The 19,910-nt window shown below is 39.6% G+C and overlaps 1 protein-coding gene across 1 annotated transcript in view; it reads left to right on the top strand.

Annotated features, from left to right (window-relative positions):
* Positions 1-3,973: 3,973 nt before the first annotated feature.
* Positions 3,974-19,910, top strand: part of LOC148773162 (eukaryotic translation initiation factor 1A-like) — a 33,938-nt gene continuing 18,001 nt past the window's right edge. The window contains exon 1 of the mRNA XM_088834529.1: positions 3,974-4,031. Coding sequence (XP_088690655.1) covers positions 3,974-4,031 — 58 coding nt within the window. The remainder of the gene's footprint in view (positions 4,032-19,910) is intronic.

Raw genomic sequence — 19,910 nt, 5'->3', positions numbered from 1 at the left:
TGTACAATGTCACCAACCTCCGTCCATACTTCATATGTTGTGTAAAACATGCTAAATGCCAGGCTTTAAGAAGCACAAGCATGAATAAAGATTGCTTCGAGAAATATCAACAGCCTCAAATACTCGATGAAGTCACTCTTATGGTGGAAGATGAAGTAGATATACAGAACCTCTTGATGACAATGAAAGAGGAGAGCGAAAATTATGAGTTAAAATTCAACATTCAGAAAACTAATATTATGACATATGGTCCCATCCATGCTTAAAATATGGATGGAGAAACAATGGAAATACTGATAGAGTTTATTTGGTGGGGGGGGGGGGCTCCAAAATAATTGCAGATTTTGACTGCAGCCATAAAATTAAAAGGCACTTGGTACTTGGATTAATAGCTATGAACTACCTAGACAGCATATTGAAAAGCAGAGACATTGCTTTGCCAGCGAAGGTCCACCTGGTCAAAGTAATGTTCTCTCCTGCAGTAATGTACAGATGTGAGATTTAGAGTGTAAAGACAGCTGAGCATGGAAGAATTGATGCCTTTAAAATGTGGCATTGGTGAAGAACCTTGAGAGTCTCTAGGACGTCAAAGAGGCTGAAGGAAATCAGTCCTGAATATACATTGGAAGCACAGATGCTGAAACACAAACTCCAATATTCCCGACCCCTGATGCAAAGAACTGACTCATTGGAAAAGATCCTGATGCTGGGAAACATTGAAGGCAATAAGAGAAGAGGATGACAGAGGATAACATGGTTAGATGGCATCACCGACAGGACAGATATGAGTTTGAGTAATCTCTGGGAGTTGGTGATGGACAGTTAAGCATGACAAGCTGCAGTTCATGGGGTAGCAAGAGTTGAACACGACTGAGAGACTGGACTGAATTGAACTCAAATGGAGAATTACCTACATTTTTACTTGCAAATATGGCGATGCTTGTTTTACTCCATGATATATTGAATGTTTTTCTTCATTATAAGAAAATTTGGAATTTTTTTTTTTTTTAATGTGGAATGTGGGCTAGTCTACACCTCATACATGAATCTGCGTGGTGACTCTCTACCATCAAGGGTGAAGTTCTGGAAATTTCACATATGGAAATCTTATCATTGCTTTTTGAAGACATGGAAAACCAGTATGAAATTGGAATTATCTCTATTGCACAAGTGAAAATATGGGCACCACTGTTTCTTCATGAAGTAAAGAGTTTGTTGTATTTCTGAAAACATATACCAAAATAAAGAACTGATTCCATGAAGTGGGAAATGATTTGTATTTACTGTATCAAAACCTGGGGGGAGTCTCCGTCATGGAATTTGGACTTCTCCACACTTCATATTTGAGTTCAGAATGGATATTTTCCTATAAGAAATATGGAAATCTCTATATTTCATATGAGGCACTGGTTCTTCAGCTGCAGAAACACCTATGTTCCCTGTTTGCCTATGGTTCAATGTGCCTTGCACATGTGTGTGTGTAGCCACGTAGGCTTGTTCCACATGTCTGTGTGTTTTTCTCTGTGGATTTGAATCGAATCACAGCTGACCCAGAGATGAAATTTACAGACCACGAGATATGGAGCAAGCAGTAGGAGGCACCAGGCATCCACAAACTGGGAGAGACTGGCCCATGCATCTCTGAGACAGGGAATGAGGAAAGGATGACCAATGACAACTTAGGACTGTGAATTCACAAATCTGGATTTACATCAAGAGACATGAAGAAGCTCACAGTTTCTGCTGTGGTGATGTGTGTTTGTACCAAGAAGAGAATGTGGAACGCTTAAAGATTAATCCAGTATAACTCCAGTGGTGTGGGGCTTTTAAAACGTAGCCTGTGGACCCCTCAGTCTGTGGGAAGTAGGCTGGCCTGCAGAAACAGTGGACATGGCTATAACTGGAAATAAGAGTGTGAAGAGGTGAAGGTCCTTCAGAAAAGAGTAGAAACTGAAAGGAGGAGGAACAGAAAGAAAACCTATTGCACTAGAGAACTTTTCCAAATTAGGGGAAGGCCCTGGGAGAGTGCTGCCTCGGATCAGCCAATCAGGTAACACACTCTCTCTTTACGAGTGACCAACAATAGCATCATGTGAGACAAATGACATGAAAAGGTAGGATCCTTCATTTTGAAACGACACGCATCCAGAAAACACAGGGTGACCTTGGCTTTGTCCAGGCACTTCAAGTCTATCTAACAGCTCAGAAAGGTGAAGAAAGTGCAGACGTGGGATGGAGGCATTTCCGCCTTTGGCAGTGTGTGCCCGTGAGGGAGTGAAGATGGGAAAGTAGAAGGGTGTGAACCCAACTTTCCCTGTGAGAACTCCAAAATTACAGCTTGCTTCTGAAGGACCATTGACACGAGAATGTTGGGTCCCACCGAAAACAGCAACAACAACAGATGTCCAAAGTCAAAGGAAAAGCCCCAATAAGACTGTAGCAGTGGTGAATTTGCACTTAGAATCAATAAATACAAGCGATATCTAAAGTGCTCAATAAAACATTTTGTGCACCTATACCCAGTGACTGCACAGAGAGAGAGTCAGAACTTCATTTGAGTGATTGAGTGTCTCCTGCAGAGGCATGGGTCAGCAATGGCCTGACAGGGAAGAGAGGCTCCAGCTGCTACACGCCTGGGTCATGCAGTTTCTGACATAATCTCTCTCAGAGGAGGTCACCTTTCAATCTAACATAAAGCCGCCTAGTACACAATCCACAAGTTGCAGGATAATGATTCCAAAGAAAGTTTCATACATTTAAGAATGCTCTAGGACTCCTACAGTTTTATCAACCCAGGGATCTGGCCAAAGGACTGGAAACCACAGGGAATTTGACTCTGGAGGCCAGTGGAATTTGATTATACAGCTTCTACAGGAGTGAAACAGACTGTTGGAGGGCACATTCAAAACCTGGTGTGCATGAGGAGTCAAGAATAAGGAGCAATGTCCCCAAAAGAGACTGAGCCAGACTTGCTTGTGAGTATCCAGGAGTCTCCGTCAGAAAGTGGATTGCAGAGGGGTCTCAGGCCCTGAATACAAGAGTGCTTGCTCAAATCCTTTTGAAGGATATGACTTTCATTTCCCATATGATAGTTTGGTCTCAGTTCAAACAACAAGGCCTGAACACAGCCACACCCATCAAGAGTAAATTGGATTAAAGATTCACTGAATATGGCCCCATATATCAGAGTTGGACCAAGGCTCACTCACAGTCAGTTTCTTCCATCAGGAAGTTTTCATGAGCCTCTTATCTTTATCCATCAGAGCGCAGAGAGAATGAAAAGCACAATCACAGAAAACTAACCAAACTTCAAATGGATCACACCTTGTCTACCTCAATGAAACTATGAGACCTGCCGTGCAGGGCCACCCATGATAGATTGGACATAGTGGAGAATTTTGGCAAAATGTGGTCAACTGGAGAAGGGAATGGAAAACCACTTAAGTATCCTTGCTTTGAAAACCCCATGAACGATATGAAAGGCCAAAAAGATAGGATACTGAAAGATGAACTCTCCAGGTTGTTAAGTGTCCTAAATACTTCTGGAACTCAGTGAGGAAGTAACTCCAGAGAAAATGAAGAGATGGAGCCAAAGGAGAAACAACACCAAGTTTTGGATGTGAGTGGTGATAAAAGTAAAGTTTGATGCTGTAAAGAATGATATTTCATAGGAACCTAGAATGTGAGGTCCATGATGAAGGTAAAATTTACGTGGTCAAACAGGAGATGACAAGTGTGAAGATCAAAGTTTCAGCAATCATTGAATTAAAATTAAATGGAATGGACAAATTTAATTCAGATGATCATTTTGTCTTCTAAGTTGGGCAAGAATCCCTAGAGGAGAAATGAAAGAAGCTGCCCTCATCAATAAAAACAGTGTGAATTTCAGTACTTGATTGCAATATAAAAATGAAACATCTCTGCTTGCTTTCAAGACTAACCATTCAGTAGCACGGCAATCCAAGTCTGCGTCATGACCAGTAATGCTAAAGTAGAAGTTGAGCTGTTGGCCAGGGTGAAGCGGAGGTTGAGTAGGTCTGTGATTACCAGTAGGACATTCTAGGACTTACACACAAAAAATAAGATGCTATTTTCATCATATGGGACTGGAATGGAAAAGTAGGAAATTGAGAACTACCTAAAGAAACAGACATGTTTGGCCTTCGGGTGCAAAATAAACCAGGGCAAAATCTAAAACAGTTTTGCCAAAACAAGTTACTGTCATTGGCTACACCCTCTTCCAACATGAGATGTGACTTCATACATGCACATCATCAGATGATCAATACACAAATCAAACTGATAATATACAATGGAGCTGAGGATAGAGAATCTCTTTCAGTTCAGATCAGTTCAGTTCAGTCGCTGAGCCATGTCCAAGTCTTTGTGACCCCATGTACTGCAGCACAACAGGCCTCTCTGTCAATCACCAACTTCTAAGTTACTGAAACTCATGTCCATTGCATGGGGGATGCCATCCAACCATCTCATCTTCTATCATCCCCTTCTCCTCCTGCCCCCAATCCCTCCCAGCATCAGGGTATTGTCTATTGAGTCAACTCTTCGCATGAGGTGACCAAAATATTAGAGTTTCAGCTTTAGCATCAGTCCTTTCAAAGGTCACACAACACTGATCTCCTTTAGAATCAGTCCTTTTGGACTGGTTGAATTTCCTTGCAATCCAAGGGACTCTCAAGAGTCTCTCCAAAACCACAGTTCAAAAGCATCAATTGTTTGGCACTCAACATTCTTCACCACCTAACTCTCAATCCATACATGACCAATGGAAAAACAATAGACTTGACTAGATGGGCCTTTGCTGGCAGTCATGTCTTTGCTTTTTAATATAATATCAAGGTTAGTCATCACTTTCCTTATGAGGAGTCAATGACTTTTACTTACATGCCAACAATCACCATCTTCAGGGACTTTGGAGCCCCCCCAAAAAAGCCTGACACTGTTTCCACTCTTTCCCCATCTATTTCCATGAAGTGATGGGACCAGATATGATGATCTTAGTTTTCGAAATTTGAGCTCTAAGACAAGTTTGATACTCTCCTCTTTCACTTTCATCAAGAGACTTTTCAGTTCTTCTTCACCCTCTTCCATTTGGGTGGTGCCATCTGCATACTTCAGGTTATTGATATTATTCCCGGCAATTTTGATTCCAGCTTCTTCCAGCCCAGCATTTCTCATGATGTACTCTGCATAGAAATTAAATAAGCAGGGTGACAATAAAAAGCCTTGAAATACTCCTTTCCCTATTTGGAATCAGTCTGTTGTTTCATGTCCAGTTTTAACTGTTGATTCCTGACCTGCATATAGGTTTCTCAAAAGGTAGGTCAGGTGACCTGGTTTCCCCATCTCTTTAAAAATTTTCCACAATTTATTGTGATCCACACAGACAAAGGCTGTGGCATAGTCAATAAAGCAGAAATAGATGTGTTTTCTGGAACTCTCTTGCTTTCTTGATGATTGAGCAGATGTTGGCAATGTGATCTCTGGTTCCTCTGTCTTTTCTAAAAGCAGCTTGAACATCTGGAAATTTACAGTTCATGTATTGCTGAAGTCTCTATACAGTCAGCCAAAACAATACTGGGAGTTGACTGTGGCTCAGACCAACAACATATATTGAAAAAAAATTTGTACTTATATTGAAGAAAGTAGAGAAAACCCCTTCATCATTCAGGTATAACCTAAATAAAATATCTTTTGATTGCAATAGCAAATGTAAAATTGATTCCAGGAATTAGATCTGAAAGAGAACTTTGTACAGAAGTTTGTGATATTGTACAAAGTGAAACAATGAAGAATATCCCCAACAGAAAGAAATGCAAAAGGCAAAATGGTTACCTGAAGAAGCCTTAAAAACAACTGAGGAAAAGGAAACAGAGAGAGAAAGAGAGAGAGAAGTGGAAGGGAAAAATTAACAGGAAATTTACACCCATCTGAATGCAGAGTTTTGAAGAATAACTATGGCTTATAAGAAAATCGTCCTTACTGATCTATGATAAGAAATAGAGGAAAACAATAGAATAAGAAAGTCTAGAGATCACCTCAAGAAAATTAAATATACCAGGGGAACATTTTATGCAATGAAGGGCACAATAAAGGATACACATATTAGGGAAAAAAGAGAAGCAGAAATATTAGAAGAGGTGGCAAAAACACAAAGAAAGTGTTCAACCCTGTAAAGCACGATGGTATCATCAATCAACTAGACCCATATATCCTAGAATGCACAGTCAGGAAGGCTTTAACATTAAGAAACATTAGTGAGAACAAACCTTTTGGAGGTGATGACTATCCAGTTGAGATATTTCAAATCCTAAAATATGATGCTGTGAAAGTGCTGCACTCAATATGAAGGTAAATTTGGAGAACTCAGCAGTGGCCACAAGACTGAAAATGATCACTTTTCATTGCATTCCCAAAGAAAGACAATGTCAGACTCTTTGAACTAACACACAATTGCATTCATCTCACATAAAGCAAAGAGTAATGCACGGAATTCTCCAGGAAGTTTTCAACAGTATGCAAAGAAAGAATTTCCAGAGGTTCAAGCTGCATTTAGAAAAGGCAGAGGAACCAGAGATCAAATTGCCCAAACCCGTTGTATGCTCAAAAAAGCAAGCAAGTTCCACAAAAACATCCACTGCTTTATTGACTATGTCAAAACCTTCAGCTTATGGAACAAAAAAAGTGTGGAAAATTCTTCAAGAGATGGGAATACCTGACACGCCTCCTGAGAAACTTCTATGCAGATAATGAAACAACAGTTATCATGGATGGGGAACAATGGACTGGTTCCAAGCTGGGCAAAGTAGCAACTCAAGGCTATGTATTGTCATCCTATATACTTATGTAGATTGCGTCATGTGAAATGCCAAGCTGGATGAAGCACAAGCTGGCATCCAGTTTGCTAGGAGAAATAGAAACAAACACAGATATACGATGCCACCAACATTGCGGCAGAAAGTGAAGAGAAACTAACAAATCTCTTAATGAAAGTGAAATTGGAGAGTGAAAATTTTGGTTTCAACCTGAACATTCAATGACTGAAGTTCCTGGCATCTGGTTCCAACGCTTCATGGCAAAGAGACAGGGAAACAGTGGAAACCATGACAGGCTTTGCTTTCTTGGACTTCAAAATCACTGTAGATGGTGACTGCGGCAATAAAAGCTAGGAAAATATAGACATCATTTTAAAAAGCAGACACATTACGTCCATCTAGTCAAAGCTATGGTTTTTCCAGTAGTCATGTATGGATGTGAGGTTTGGACCTTAAAGCTGACTACCGAAGAACTGATATTTTGATCGATCATATTGGAAAAGACGATTGAGATTTACACTGCATCTTGTTCATGAGTATTCGGAGAGATGCTGAAGCTGAAACTGCAGTATTTTGGCCACTTGAGGTGATGAAAGACACTGTAAAACACTCTGATACTGGGAAAGACTGACGACAGAAGGAGAATTGGACGACAGAAATTAAGAAGGTTGGATGGCATCAACATTTTCCAAAGAACAGCAAGAGAGATATTGCATTACCACTTGATGGAGATGTATTTAAGCAAGTTTTCAATGAACAGGTAAGCCTGGCATGCTTTGGTTGATGGGGTCATAAATTGTAGGATGAATGAGGGACAGAAATAACTTGAACTGAATGATGGTTGGCTGTTTGCATCAAGGGATCCTAGGACAGTGATGTTCCTGAGAACAGTTCAGAGCCTTCAGCTTTTCAGTCTTAGGGCACAAGGAATAGCAGTCATCACAAAGATGTCCGGCTTCTTCAGCCAGAAATCCTGACATAAATTTCTTTCTTTCTCTGGGATCTCATCCTTGCCTGTGGATGGCAGAGAGGCAAAATATCTCTCTGAACTTGAGGGATGGTTCTGAAAGTCTCACTGAAGGACAATCTCTGATTTTTTTTGTGGTAATCCTGAGTGAAATGTGCACCATGAGACTCTCTACCACAGCTTTATGAGGGCAAGAGAAAGAGAGCCTTGGCATTTAGCATGTTAGGGGGGCCTGGCCTGGAATCATGCCCTCTTGGAACATTTGGGAGAGGAATGCCACATTCTGAACAATAGAGCCATGATTTGTGGGCCCAGGGTAGGCAGGCTCTCCATGGTGTGATCTGTGTGGGGGTTCTGTGTATGTGTGGGTAGAAGTAAACTGTGGTGTTGCCAAAAAAGGAAGCCACCTGACCGTTTGTATTTCACGTTCAGTGACTTGTTTCAGCAGAGGTGCTTTGGATCCATATGTACCTTCTTCATGATATTGTTTCAGACACAGTCCTGTCACATTCTCTTTGGCCTTTTGGAGGCCTCGATTTGGCCTTTCCCTGCTACAGGGAGATAACCAGAGCGGGAGGGGGAAGTGAAAACATCTCCAAACAGACTATTACACAATTAGGAGGCACAGGCGCACTTCTCTCAGAAGGTCTTGGGCCTGAATAGGTACTGGGCCTGCCATAAGAGCATGTCATTGACAAACAATGATTTTGAGAGAGCTTTCTGAGATGAGGTGCTCAAAGTCAGTGCGGTCCAAAGCCCCATGCTATTTCTGGTGTGGCTGCTGGAAGGAAAGCGTATGGAATAGAATCATGCCAATGTGACTGGCACTGTGAACCAGTCAATGTGATGGAGGAATACAGAATAGCATCACTCATTCAGTTGTCCACCACGAGCATTTCCAGCCAACCCAACTCTTTGCAGGTCAGTCCTCCTCATGAGCATATCCTAACATTTTGTAACCTTCCAGAATAAACATTATAGATAGAAGAGGACACGAACTTGATTGACAAGGAAATGGAAGAAAACCACCAGAGAAAATAAGAGGTGCTTACCCAAGTCCATTATCCTGGACAAGCAAAGGTATGGTTCTGCATCTGTGAAAATTTCCTTTTAGCGTTGGGTGCATCTGTGTCTGTGTGTCCACTCACTGGCCCAAAACTGCATGCGAACTGCCAGAACTGGACAGGCTGGCAGATTGAAGCCAGGGAATCAAGCCCAAGGATATCAAGTGGTGGGAAGAGAGCACTCAGGGCCTTTCAGGGAGATTCAAAGCAGCCAAGAAACAGAATGGGTCAGATTACAATGCAAAGAGATGGGGTATGCAGAACCCCTACAAAGAGCTTTCTGTCTTTCTCAAATGCAGCATTATTCTTTCAGCCACAGGATCAGGTACATCTTTCTTTTATGTAAGGCTTGGGAGTCTGATGGCTCTGTAGCATAAGTTGATGCTGCTTGCTGAGTGGAATTGTCCAAAAGAGGCAATGCCAAAGAAGCTCAAGCTACCACTCAGTTACACTCAACTCACATATGAGTAAAGTAATGCTGAAAATTCTCCAACCAAACTTCAGCAATATGTGAATCATGGACTTCCAGATGTTTAAGCTGGCTTTAGAAAAGGCAGAGGAACTAGAGAGCAGATTGCCAACATTCTCTGGATCATCGCAAAAGCAAGAGAGTTCCAGAAAAACATCTATTTCCGCTTTATTGACTATGCCAAAACCTTTGACTGTGTGGATCACAATAAACTGAGGAAAATACTGAAAGAGATGGGAATACCAGACCACCTGACTTACATCCTGAAAAGTCTTCATGCAGGTCAGGAAGCATCAGTGAAAACTGGATGTGGAACAACAGACTATTTCCAAATAGGAAAAGGAGTACGTCAGGCTGTATATTGTCAAATACATCATGAGAAACACTGGGCTGGATGAAGCACACCCTGGAGACAAGATTGCAGAGAGAAATATCAATAACCTTAGATATGAAGATCATACCACCCTTATCGCTGAACGTGAAAAAGAACTAAAGAGCCTCTTGATGAAAGTGAAAGAGGAGAGTGAAAATCCTGGCTTAAAGTTCATCATTCAGAAAACTAAGTTCATGGCCTCTGGTTCCATCACTTCATGACAAATAAATGGGGAAAGAATTGAAAAAGTGGCTGCCTTTATTTGTTTGATCTCCAAAATCACTGCAGATGGTGACTGCAGCCATGAAATTAAGAGACACGGCCTCCTCAGAAGGAAACTTATGATCCATGTAGACAGCATATTAAAAAGCAGAGACATTACTTTATCAACAAAGGTCCATCTTATGAAGGCTATGGTTTCGCCACTAGACCTGTATGAATGTGAGATTTGGACTATTAAAAAAAAAAAAAAAACCTGAGCACTGAAGCACTGATGCTTTCCAACTGTGGTGTTGAATAAGATTCTTGAGAATCCCTTGGACTTCAAGGAGATTCAAACAGTGCATCCTCAAAGAGAGCAGTCCTAAGTGCTCTTTGTAAGGACTGATGTTGAAGCTGAGACTCCAGTAATTTGGCCACCTTATGTGAAGAACTGACTCACTGGAGAAGACCCTGATGTTGGGAAAGATTGAAGGCAAGAGGAGAATGGGATGACAGAGGATAAGATGCCTTGATGGCATCATCGACTCAATGGAGATCACTTTGAACACACTCCTGTAGTTGATGATATGCAGGGAGGTATGGCATACTGAAGGCTATGGGCTCATGAATAGTAGGACATGACTGAGCGCCTGAACTGAACTGAAACTGCAGAATTTGCCACTTTCCAACATCACTCAAGTATTCACAAAATTTTTAAGCATCAGTGCTTTGTAGTGGATGGCTTAGGATGATCCTCCTGCTGCTCCCAGCCCCAAAGTGCTGAGGTGATAGGGTTAGCTGGCATGTGTTCTCACTTGGAGGCAGGAAGAAAACAGAACCACTTTGAAAGGGCCTCTGTACAGTAAATGAGCTGACTTCAATGCCCCTGGCACTTATGAGTCATGTCCCTTAGCGGGATGCTGACTTTGATATTCCTTATTTAGAGATTCTTCATCTGTAATTCTCTTTATATAGAGAGAATTCAGTCTCTAAATAGGGAATTCTCCATAGGTCGCATATTGCCGTACGGGCAAAATATTTCTACGTGAAACACAGAACTCAGAGTTTCAAATATGAATGTATGCATGTAAATTCCATGTATGAAATATGGAATTCTCTATATTGCATATGTGAATTTCTCAACCCTCAATTTCCACAATGAAAATGGAGATCTCACTTGATCTTAGCCAAAAGGATGCACAGTTTCATTTTCAATTGTTTGTGAATCCATTCAGAAAGGGATAACACATTTGTTTACCAAACTTTGGAAGGAATGGTTGATTCAATTTGCAGTGGGAGAGTGAATTTCTATCTCCTTTTATAAGCTGCATATTACATCTGTGAATGTTCCCCTCTCTGCATTGCCTAGAGCTGTGCACTAACTAAGACATCCCACAGAAAGGTAGATTTCATCCTGTCACCTGTATAGTACCTAAAGCCATAGGAATGACATTACCAAGAATGTTCCCAAAGTTTAGACCAAAACAAGACTAATGGTTCTAATGGTGGGAATCACAAACACAGACACACACACACACAATGATTTCCTAATTAAGTAACAAATCTTACTGGTTGTAGTTCAGACAAGAACCCTCCCAAATCAGGCAGCACACGTTACTGCAAATTAGCATCTGAATAACTAATATAATTTTACACCTGTTCATTCAGCTAATTACTGAACACTGCTGAATGTCACCAGAACACTATACTTAACAACGTGCATAGCTAACATTGTATATCTTCAATTGGATCTCAATACCTAGTCAGGTAATAGACATTTTAGGAGGGACAAATAAAGTTGGCTTGGAGATTTTAGGGAGGATTTACCTCATTTGAAATAATCATTCAAATGTCAAAATTGAAGTATAGCTCTCATTTCATCCCAGTACTTGATAAACGTGGTACTGAGAGCCCTTGTAGCTAAACTTTAACCTCTGTGAATACCTTACTGAATATCTAGTTAATCCCTTTACCTGCAAATAGGCTCAGATTTTGTAAGTAGGGACTAATCAAGTACCTACAGGACACTGCATACACCCAGAGGAACTCCTGTTCTACCAAATTTTCTAATTCATGTCACAAATCAGTAAGTCCAACAAGAAACCCCAAGAGTTAAGTGTGTCAAACAGGACCACTGGGAAAACATCACTGGAGGAATTACAAGGCTAAAACTCAGTGCTGCTAGGCTAATAGGGCATTTTTTATTGAAAATCGAGTTTGGACATTCTTCATATCCAGTCTTTTCTTTCTTAATGTGGTACATTTCAGACTGGTACAAGTACTGTATACAATTCAGTTTAATGCAGAAGGCAATTCACTTTTTTGAACAAGAGGGAACAAAATAACACCCCAAGAGATGTGGAATCAGGGACTCAACTTGACAATGTAGGCTTTTTCAGTCTGGGTTTTAAGTATACTGAGCATGTCTAGAAGAAAGTCAGCATTCTAGATCCCACCAAGGACTTATTCATATGACAGAAACTGGGAAACTCTCTTATAATAATTTAAAAGGAACTTTTAAAAGATAGTTCTTTCTTCTAAAAAGGAAACTTCTAATCTCCTAGATATTTCTACATAATTGACCAATAATTGTCTCCAATTTAGCACATTTCTTGCCTGACTCCAAAACCTGCTTTAGTCTTTTTCTCAAAAAATGGCAACTCAATTCCAATTGTTAAAAAAAAAAAAGATGGCAGAGTCATCATTGACTTTTTTCCTTCACAGGCCACATTTCAGTCTTTGGCAAATCTAGCATTTGAACACTTCTCATCATCTTCACTTATACTGAAGGGTTTCAAGCCATCATTACTGCTAACCTTCTTTATTAATTGTTGTTCCATCATTAGTCATATCTGACTCTTTGTTACTCCATGGACTGCAGCACACCAGTTTTCCTGTCCATCACCAACTCCCAGAGCTTGCTCAAAATCATGTCCATCCGATCACTGATACCATCCAGCCATCTCATCCTCTGTCATCCCCTTCTCCTCCTGCCTTCAATCTTTCCCAGCATCAGAGTCTTTTCCAATGAGTTGTCTCTTTGCTTCAGGTGGTCAAAGTATTGGAGCTTAAGCTTCAGCATCAGTCCTTCTAATGAAATTTTAGGACTGATTTCCTTTAGGATTAGCTGGTTTGATCTCCTTACAGTCCAAGGAACTCTCAAGCGTCTACTCGTAACCAGCAGAGTTTGAAAGCCTCAGTTCTGTCACTCTATCCTGTCAATTCATTTTATTCCACTGTTCAGTACCAGTGGAATGATTTTCTGTATCATTTTGAGTAAAAATAAAAGTCTTTGCAGTTTAAAACAAAAAGAGAGAGAGAAAAGAAAATTCAATGAAAATCTCTATTTCATATGAGAATCTGTATGCATATTTTTCTACATGAAAATGGGAATTAAATATATTTCACCTATACATAACTGGATGCTAAATTTCCTTCATGACATCTGGAATTTTGCATATTTCACTTATTAAATGCTAGCCATTGATTTTAGTATATGTCAATCTGGGCACAGATTTTCTTCCTTTAAATATGGAATTCTCTATATTTCACACATAAAAACTCAATTGAAGTTGGACTCCATTAAAATAATGAATTGTCTATATTCCATTTAGCAAAATATGGGCCAAAATTCCAATTGTCTGTATCTCACAAATGAAAAGCTCGCTCTGATTTTCCTACATGTAATATGGATTTCTATATTTTCCGTATTTGAAACTCTAGGCATGGTGCTTTTTTTCCATGAAGTATGAAATCATTTTGTTTCACATCATCTATACAGTTGCCAAATTTCCTACTGGAAATATGGAATTACTTATTTCACATAGTCAAATCAATGCCTATATTCCGATTTGAAATATCAGTTCTCTACAATTTACATATGAATATTTGGTGAAGATTTTTTTTCCTACATTACATATAGAATTTTCTACACTTCACAGCTAAAGATCAGGATAGTTATTTTTCCTACAAGGAATGAGGAGTTCTTTTTCTTGAACAAGAACATCTGGGTGCAGATTTTAATACATGAAAAATGGAAGTCTCTGCTTTTCAATTCTTTACCATCTATGCTACTAGGGAACTTGAGTGATTTTAGGAAGACTTGCAAGCCCTTTCTAAAATTAATGCTGAGAAAATATGTCCATTTCATTATAGGGTTCTGGAATGTGAAAACAGAGAATCAGAAGATACCTGGTGCAATGGGCATGTTTAGCCTTGGTGTATGAAATGACGCAGGACAAAGACTAGCAATGTTTTGGCAAATAGAAAGGATGAAAATGAAAATAGTGGCAGACAGATTTCTTCGGCTTCAAAATCTCTGGGGACAGTGACTACATCCACGAAAGTAAAAGACCCCTGCTCCTGGGAAGAAAAGCTATGATAAGCCTAGACATAGACACAATGTAATGAAAAGGAGAGACATCTCTTTGGCAACAAACGTCCCTATAGTCAGAGCTATGGTTTTACCAGTAGACATGTACGGATGTGCTAGTTTCACTATAAAGTGGGCTGAGTGCCAAAGAATTGAGACTTTGCGACTGGGTGCGAGAGATGGCTCTTGAGAGACCCTTGTCTAGCAAGTAGATCAACCCCACCAATCCTAAAGGAAACTAACCCTAAATATCCATTGGAAAGACTGAAGTTGAAGCTGAAATTACAATACTTTGGCTACCCTCGTGTGAAGAAATAATACATGGGAAAAGATTGAGGTTCTGCCTTGTCACTGAACATAATAATAATTATTATCGGCTCTGATGTGGGTAGATGTAGGACAGCAGGAGAAGGGGACGACAGTGGGTGAGATCGTTGGACAGCATCACTTGACTCCATGAACATGAGTCTCAGCAAAATGTCGGAGACAGTAAGAATAAGGAGGTCTGGAGTGCCGCTGTCCTGTCTTGCAACCAGTTGGACCTGACTGAGTGACAGAATATCACCAACAACTGTATTTCACATATATTAATTGGGATGAGATTTTCGACCTTGAAACATGGAATTGTCTATATGTCCATAGAAAAATTAGATGTTCCTGCCTTTCTCTACTTCATTAATGAATGTCATGGTACAGAACTTACCTCCTAAACTATGACAGTTTGAATACTTCATGCACCAAAATCTGAATTAAAATATTTTGACATGGAATATGGACATGAAAAATGACATGAAATATTTGATATTTCAAATATGAAAATCTAGGGATATATTTTCATATGTGAAACAACATGTGATTATGGATGCATTACCAAATTTTCTGTTTCATGTATTGAAATCACACCAGATAGTCCTACATGAAAGATAAAATTCTCAGTTTCACATAAGAACCAGGGGATAGATTTTTCAATTAAAAGTAGGGAATTTTCTGTATATTATATGAACGTATGGACACAGAATTTTCTGCATGAAATAGGAAATCGTGATGCAATTTTCAGATTTCTCATTTGAAAATCTGTGTGCTGCTTTCCATCATTAAATGCAGATTGCTCTGCATTTCATATTTGAAAAATGGCATCGCTTTTGCTACAAAAAATTTGGAATCTTCTATTTCATATAAGACAATGTGATTTTCATGATTGAGCAATAAAATTCTGTATATTTCACCGATACAATCTTCCGACAAGAAATATGGAATCTGGTATACTTAACATTTGAAAATCTGAGGACAGATTTGCTCATATGAATTACAAAGCCTCTATTATTCACATTTGAAAAGCTGTGTCAGATTTTTCACACATAAAATATGGAATTGTCCATGATTCAGAAGAGATGACTCATTTGAAAAGAACCTGATGTTGGGAAAGATTGAAGGCAGGAGAAGGGGACGACAGAGAATGAGATGGTTAGATGGCATCATGGTTTAAATGGACATAAGTCTGATTAAACTCTGAGAGTTGGTGATGGACAGGAAGGCCTGGCATGCTGTGGTCCATGGGGTCGCTAAGAGGCAGACACGACTGGGCAAATGAACTGAACTGATGATTCAAAAATTAAGATCTCGGACGAGCAAAAAATATATAGAATTGACTTATTTCTCATTTGACTGATACCTGATTTCCCTATTTACATTTATAATTCTCTGTATTGCATTGATGAAAGTCCATGTGAAATTTTCCCAAAATGAAAAACGCAATAAACTCTATGTGTCACATGAAAGTCTGGGTGTAAATTTTTCTACAGGGAAATGTGTACATCTCTATAGTAACATGTGAATTTTTAGATTTTGGATTCCCCACATGACCAGTGGAAAGCTGTATATTTCACATATAAATATTTTGATGCCATTTTCTCTGCATGAAATACGGAATGACCCCTATTTCCTGTTTTGAAAACCTGGGCAAAAAATTTCGCACATGAAATATGGAACCTCAGCAATTAATTCATGAAAATATGGGTGTAGATAGTCTCATGTGCATTTGGGAATCCTCTAAATTTCACATATAAAACCAAGGCACTTACTTTCTGACATGAAATATGGTAGTCTTATCTTTTTTATTTCACCATTTAAGTGTAACTATTTCTAGTTGATATATGGAATTCTTTGTATATCACTATTTAGATCTGCTGTTCAAGGTCAGGAGGGGCGGCCTTGAGGAGATACCCCTCGTCCAAGGTAAGGTACAGCGGCTGCACTTTGCTGGAGCGGCTGTGAAGAGATTTTCCACGACCAAGGTAGGAGAAACCCAAATAAGACGGTAGGTATTGCTAGGGGGCATCAGAGGGCAGACAAACTGAAATCATAATCACAGGACTGATCACATGGACCACAGACGAATGTGGTCCACTGGAGAAGGGAATGGCAAACCACTTCAGTATACTTGCCTTGAGAACCCCATGAACAGTAACAAAGGGCAAAATGATAGGATACTGAATGAGTAATTCCCCAGGTCGATAGGTGCCCAGTATGCTACTGGAGCTCAGTGGAGAAATAACTATAGAAGGAATAAATAACTATAGAGAAATAACTATAGAAGGATGGAGCAAAAGCAAAACCAATACCCAGCTGTGGATGTGACCAGTGATAGAAGCAAGATCCGGTGCTGTAAAGAGCAATATTGCATAGGAACCTGGAATGTTAGGTCCATGAATCAAGGCAAATTGGAAGTGGTCAAACAGGAGATGGCAAGAGTGAACGTCAACATTCTAGGAATCAGTGAATTAAAAAGGACTGGAATGGGTGAGTTTAACTCGGATGACCATTATATCTACTACTGTGGGCAGGAAACCCTTAGAAGAAATGGAGTAGCCATCATGGTCAACAAAAGAGTCCGAAATGCAGTACTTGGATGCAATCTTAAAAATGACAGAATGATTTCTGTTCGTTTCCAAGGCAAACCATTCAATATTACAGTAATCCAGGACTATGTCCCAACCAGTAATGCTGAAGAAGCCGAAGTTAATCGGTTTTATGAAGACGTACAAGACCTTTTAGAACTAACCCCCAAAAAAGATGTCCTTTTCATTCTAGGGGACTGGAATGCAAAAGAAGGAAGTCAAGAAACACCTGGAATAACAGGCAAATTTGGCCTTGGAGCACGGAATGAAGCAGGGCAAAGGCTAATAGAGTTTTGTCAAGAGAAAGCACTGGTCATAGCAAACACCCTCTTCCAACAACACAAGAGAAGACTCTACACATGGACATCACCAGATGGTCAATACCTAAATCAGATTGATTATATTCTTTGCAGCCAAAGATGGAGAAGCTGTATACAGTTAGCGAAAACAAGACCAGGAGCTGACTGTGGCTCAGATCATGAACTCCTTATTGCGAAATTCAGACTTAAATTGAAGAAAGTAGGGAAAACCACTAGACCATTCAGATATGACCTCAATCAAATCCCTTATGATTATAGAGTGGAAGTGAGAAATAGATTTAAGGGACTAGATCTGATTGATAGAGTGCCTGATGAACTCTGGACAGACGTTCGTGACATTGTTCAGGAGACAGGGACCAAGACCATCCCCATGGAAAAGAAATGCAGGAAAGCGAAATGGCTGTCTGAGGAGGCCTTAAAAATAGCTGTAAAAAGAAGAGAGGTGAAAAGGAAAGATATAAGCATCTGAATGCAGAGTTCCAGAGAATAGCAAGGAGAGATAAGAAAGACTTCCTCAGTGATCAATGCAAAGAAATAGAGGAAAACAACAGAATAGGAAAAACAAGAGAGCTCTTCAAGAAAATTAGAGATTCCAAGGGAACATTTCATGCAAAGATGGGCTCGATAAAGGACAGAAATTGTATGGACCTAACAGAAGCAGAAGATATTAAAAAGAGTTGGCAGGAATACACAGAAGAACTGTACAAAAAAAAAATTTTTTTTTCTTTATATTATTGTATTGGTTTTGCCATATATTGCCTTGAATCTGCCCCTTGTGTGCATGTGTTCCCCATCTTGAACCCTCCTCCCACATCACTCCCCATCCCATCCCTCTTGTTCATCCCAGTGCACCAACCCTGAGCATCCTGTATCATGCATGGAACCTGGATTGGCGATTCGTTCCACATATGATAATATACATGTTTTAATGTCATTACCCCAAATCATCCCACCATTGCCCTCTCCCACAGAGTCCAAAAGACTGTTCTATACATCTGTGTCTCTTTTGCTGTCTTGTATACAGGGTTATCATTATCATTTTTCAAAATTCCGTATATATATGCATTAGTATACTGTAATGATATTTTTCATTCTGGCTTACTTCGCTCTGTATAATAGGCTCCAGTTTCATCCACTTCATTAGAACTCATTCAAATGCATTCTTTTTAATGGCTGAGTAATATTTCATAGTGTATATGTACCACAGCTTTCTTATCCATTCGTCTGCAGATGGACTTCAGGTTGCCTCCATGCCCTGGCTTTTATAAACAGTGCTGCGATCAACATTGGAGTGCATGTATCTCTTTCAATTCTGGTTTCCTCGGTGTATATGCCCATTAGTGGGATTGCTGGGTCTTATGGCAGTTCTATTTCCAGTTTTTAAGGAATTTCCGCACTGTTCTCCATAGTGGTTGTACTAGTTTGCATTCCCACTAACAGTGTAAGAGGGTTCCCTTTTCTCCACACCCTCTGCAGCATTTTTTGCTTGTAGACTTTTGGATAGCAATCATTCTTACTGGCATGAAATGGGACCTCATTGTGGTTTTGAATTGCATTTCTCTGAGTAATATTGAGCATCTTTTCATATATTTGTTATCCATCTGTATGTCTTCTTTGGAGAAATCTCTGTTTAGTTCTCTGGCCAACCCATGTTTTGATTGGGCCATTTATTTTTCTGAAAATGAGTTCAGGAGCTGCTTGTATATGTTTCAGATTAATTCTTTGTCAGTTGCTTCATTTGCTATTATTTTCTTCCATTCTGAAGGCTGTTTTTTCACCTTGCTTATAGTTTTCTTTGCTGTGCAGAAGCTTTTGATTTTAATTAGGTCCCATTTGTTTATTTTTGCTTTTATTTCCAATATTCTGGGAGGTGGATCATGGAGGATCCTGCTGTGATTTATGTCGGAGAGGGTTTTGCCTATGTTCTCCTCTAGGAGTTTTATAGTTTCTGGTCTTACATTTAGATCTTTAATCCATTTTGAGTTTATTTTTGTTTATGGTGTTAGGGAGTGTTCTGGTTTCATTTTTTTACAAGTGGTTGACCAGTTTTCCCAGCACCACTTGTTAAGGAGGTTGTCTTTTCTTCTTTGAATATTCTTTCCTCCCTTGTCTAAGATAAGGTGTCCGTAGGTGCTTAGATTTATCTCTGGTCTTTCTATTTTGTTCCATTGATCTATATTTCTGTCTTTATACCAGTACAAAACTCTCTTGATGTCTGTGGCTTTGTAGTAGAGCCTGAAGTCCAGCTTGTTGATTCCCCCAGTTCCATTTTTCTTCCTCAAGATTGCTTTGGCTATTCGAGGTTTTTTGTATTTCCATACAAATTGTTAGATTATTTGTTCTAGTTCTGTGAAAAAGATCGTTGGTAGCTTGATAGGGATTGCATTGAATGTATAAATTACTTTGGGTAGTAT

This window comes from Moschus berezovskii, chromosome Y (genome assembly GCF_049115385.1).
Source record: "Moschus berezovskii isolate FMDL1 chromosome Y, NW_MosBer_1.0, whole genome shotgun sequence".
Lineage (NCBI taxonomy): Eukaryota > Metazoa > Chordata > Mammalia > Artiodactyla > Moschidae > Moschus > Moschus berezovskii.
The sequence above is the reverse complement of the archived record's forward strand: the minus strand, read 5'-3'. Positions and strand labels throughout refer to the sequence as shown.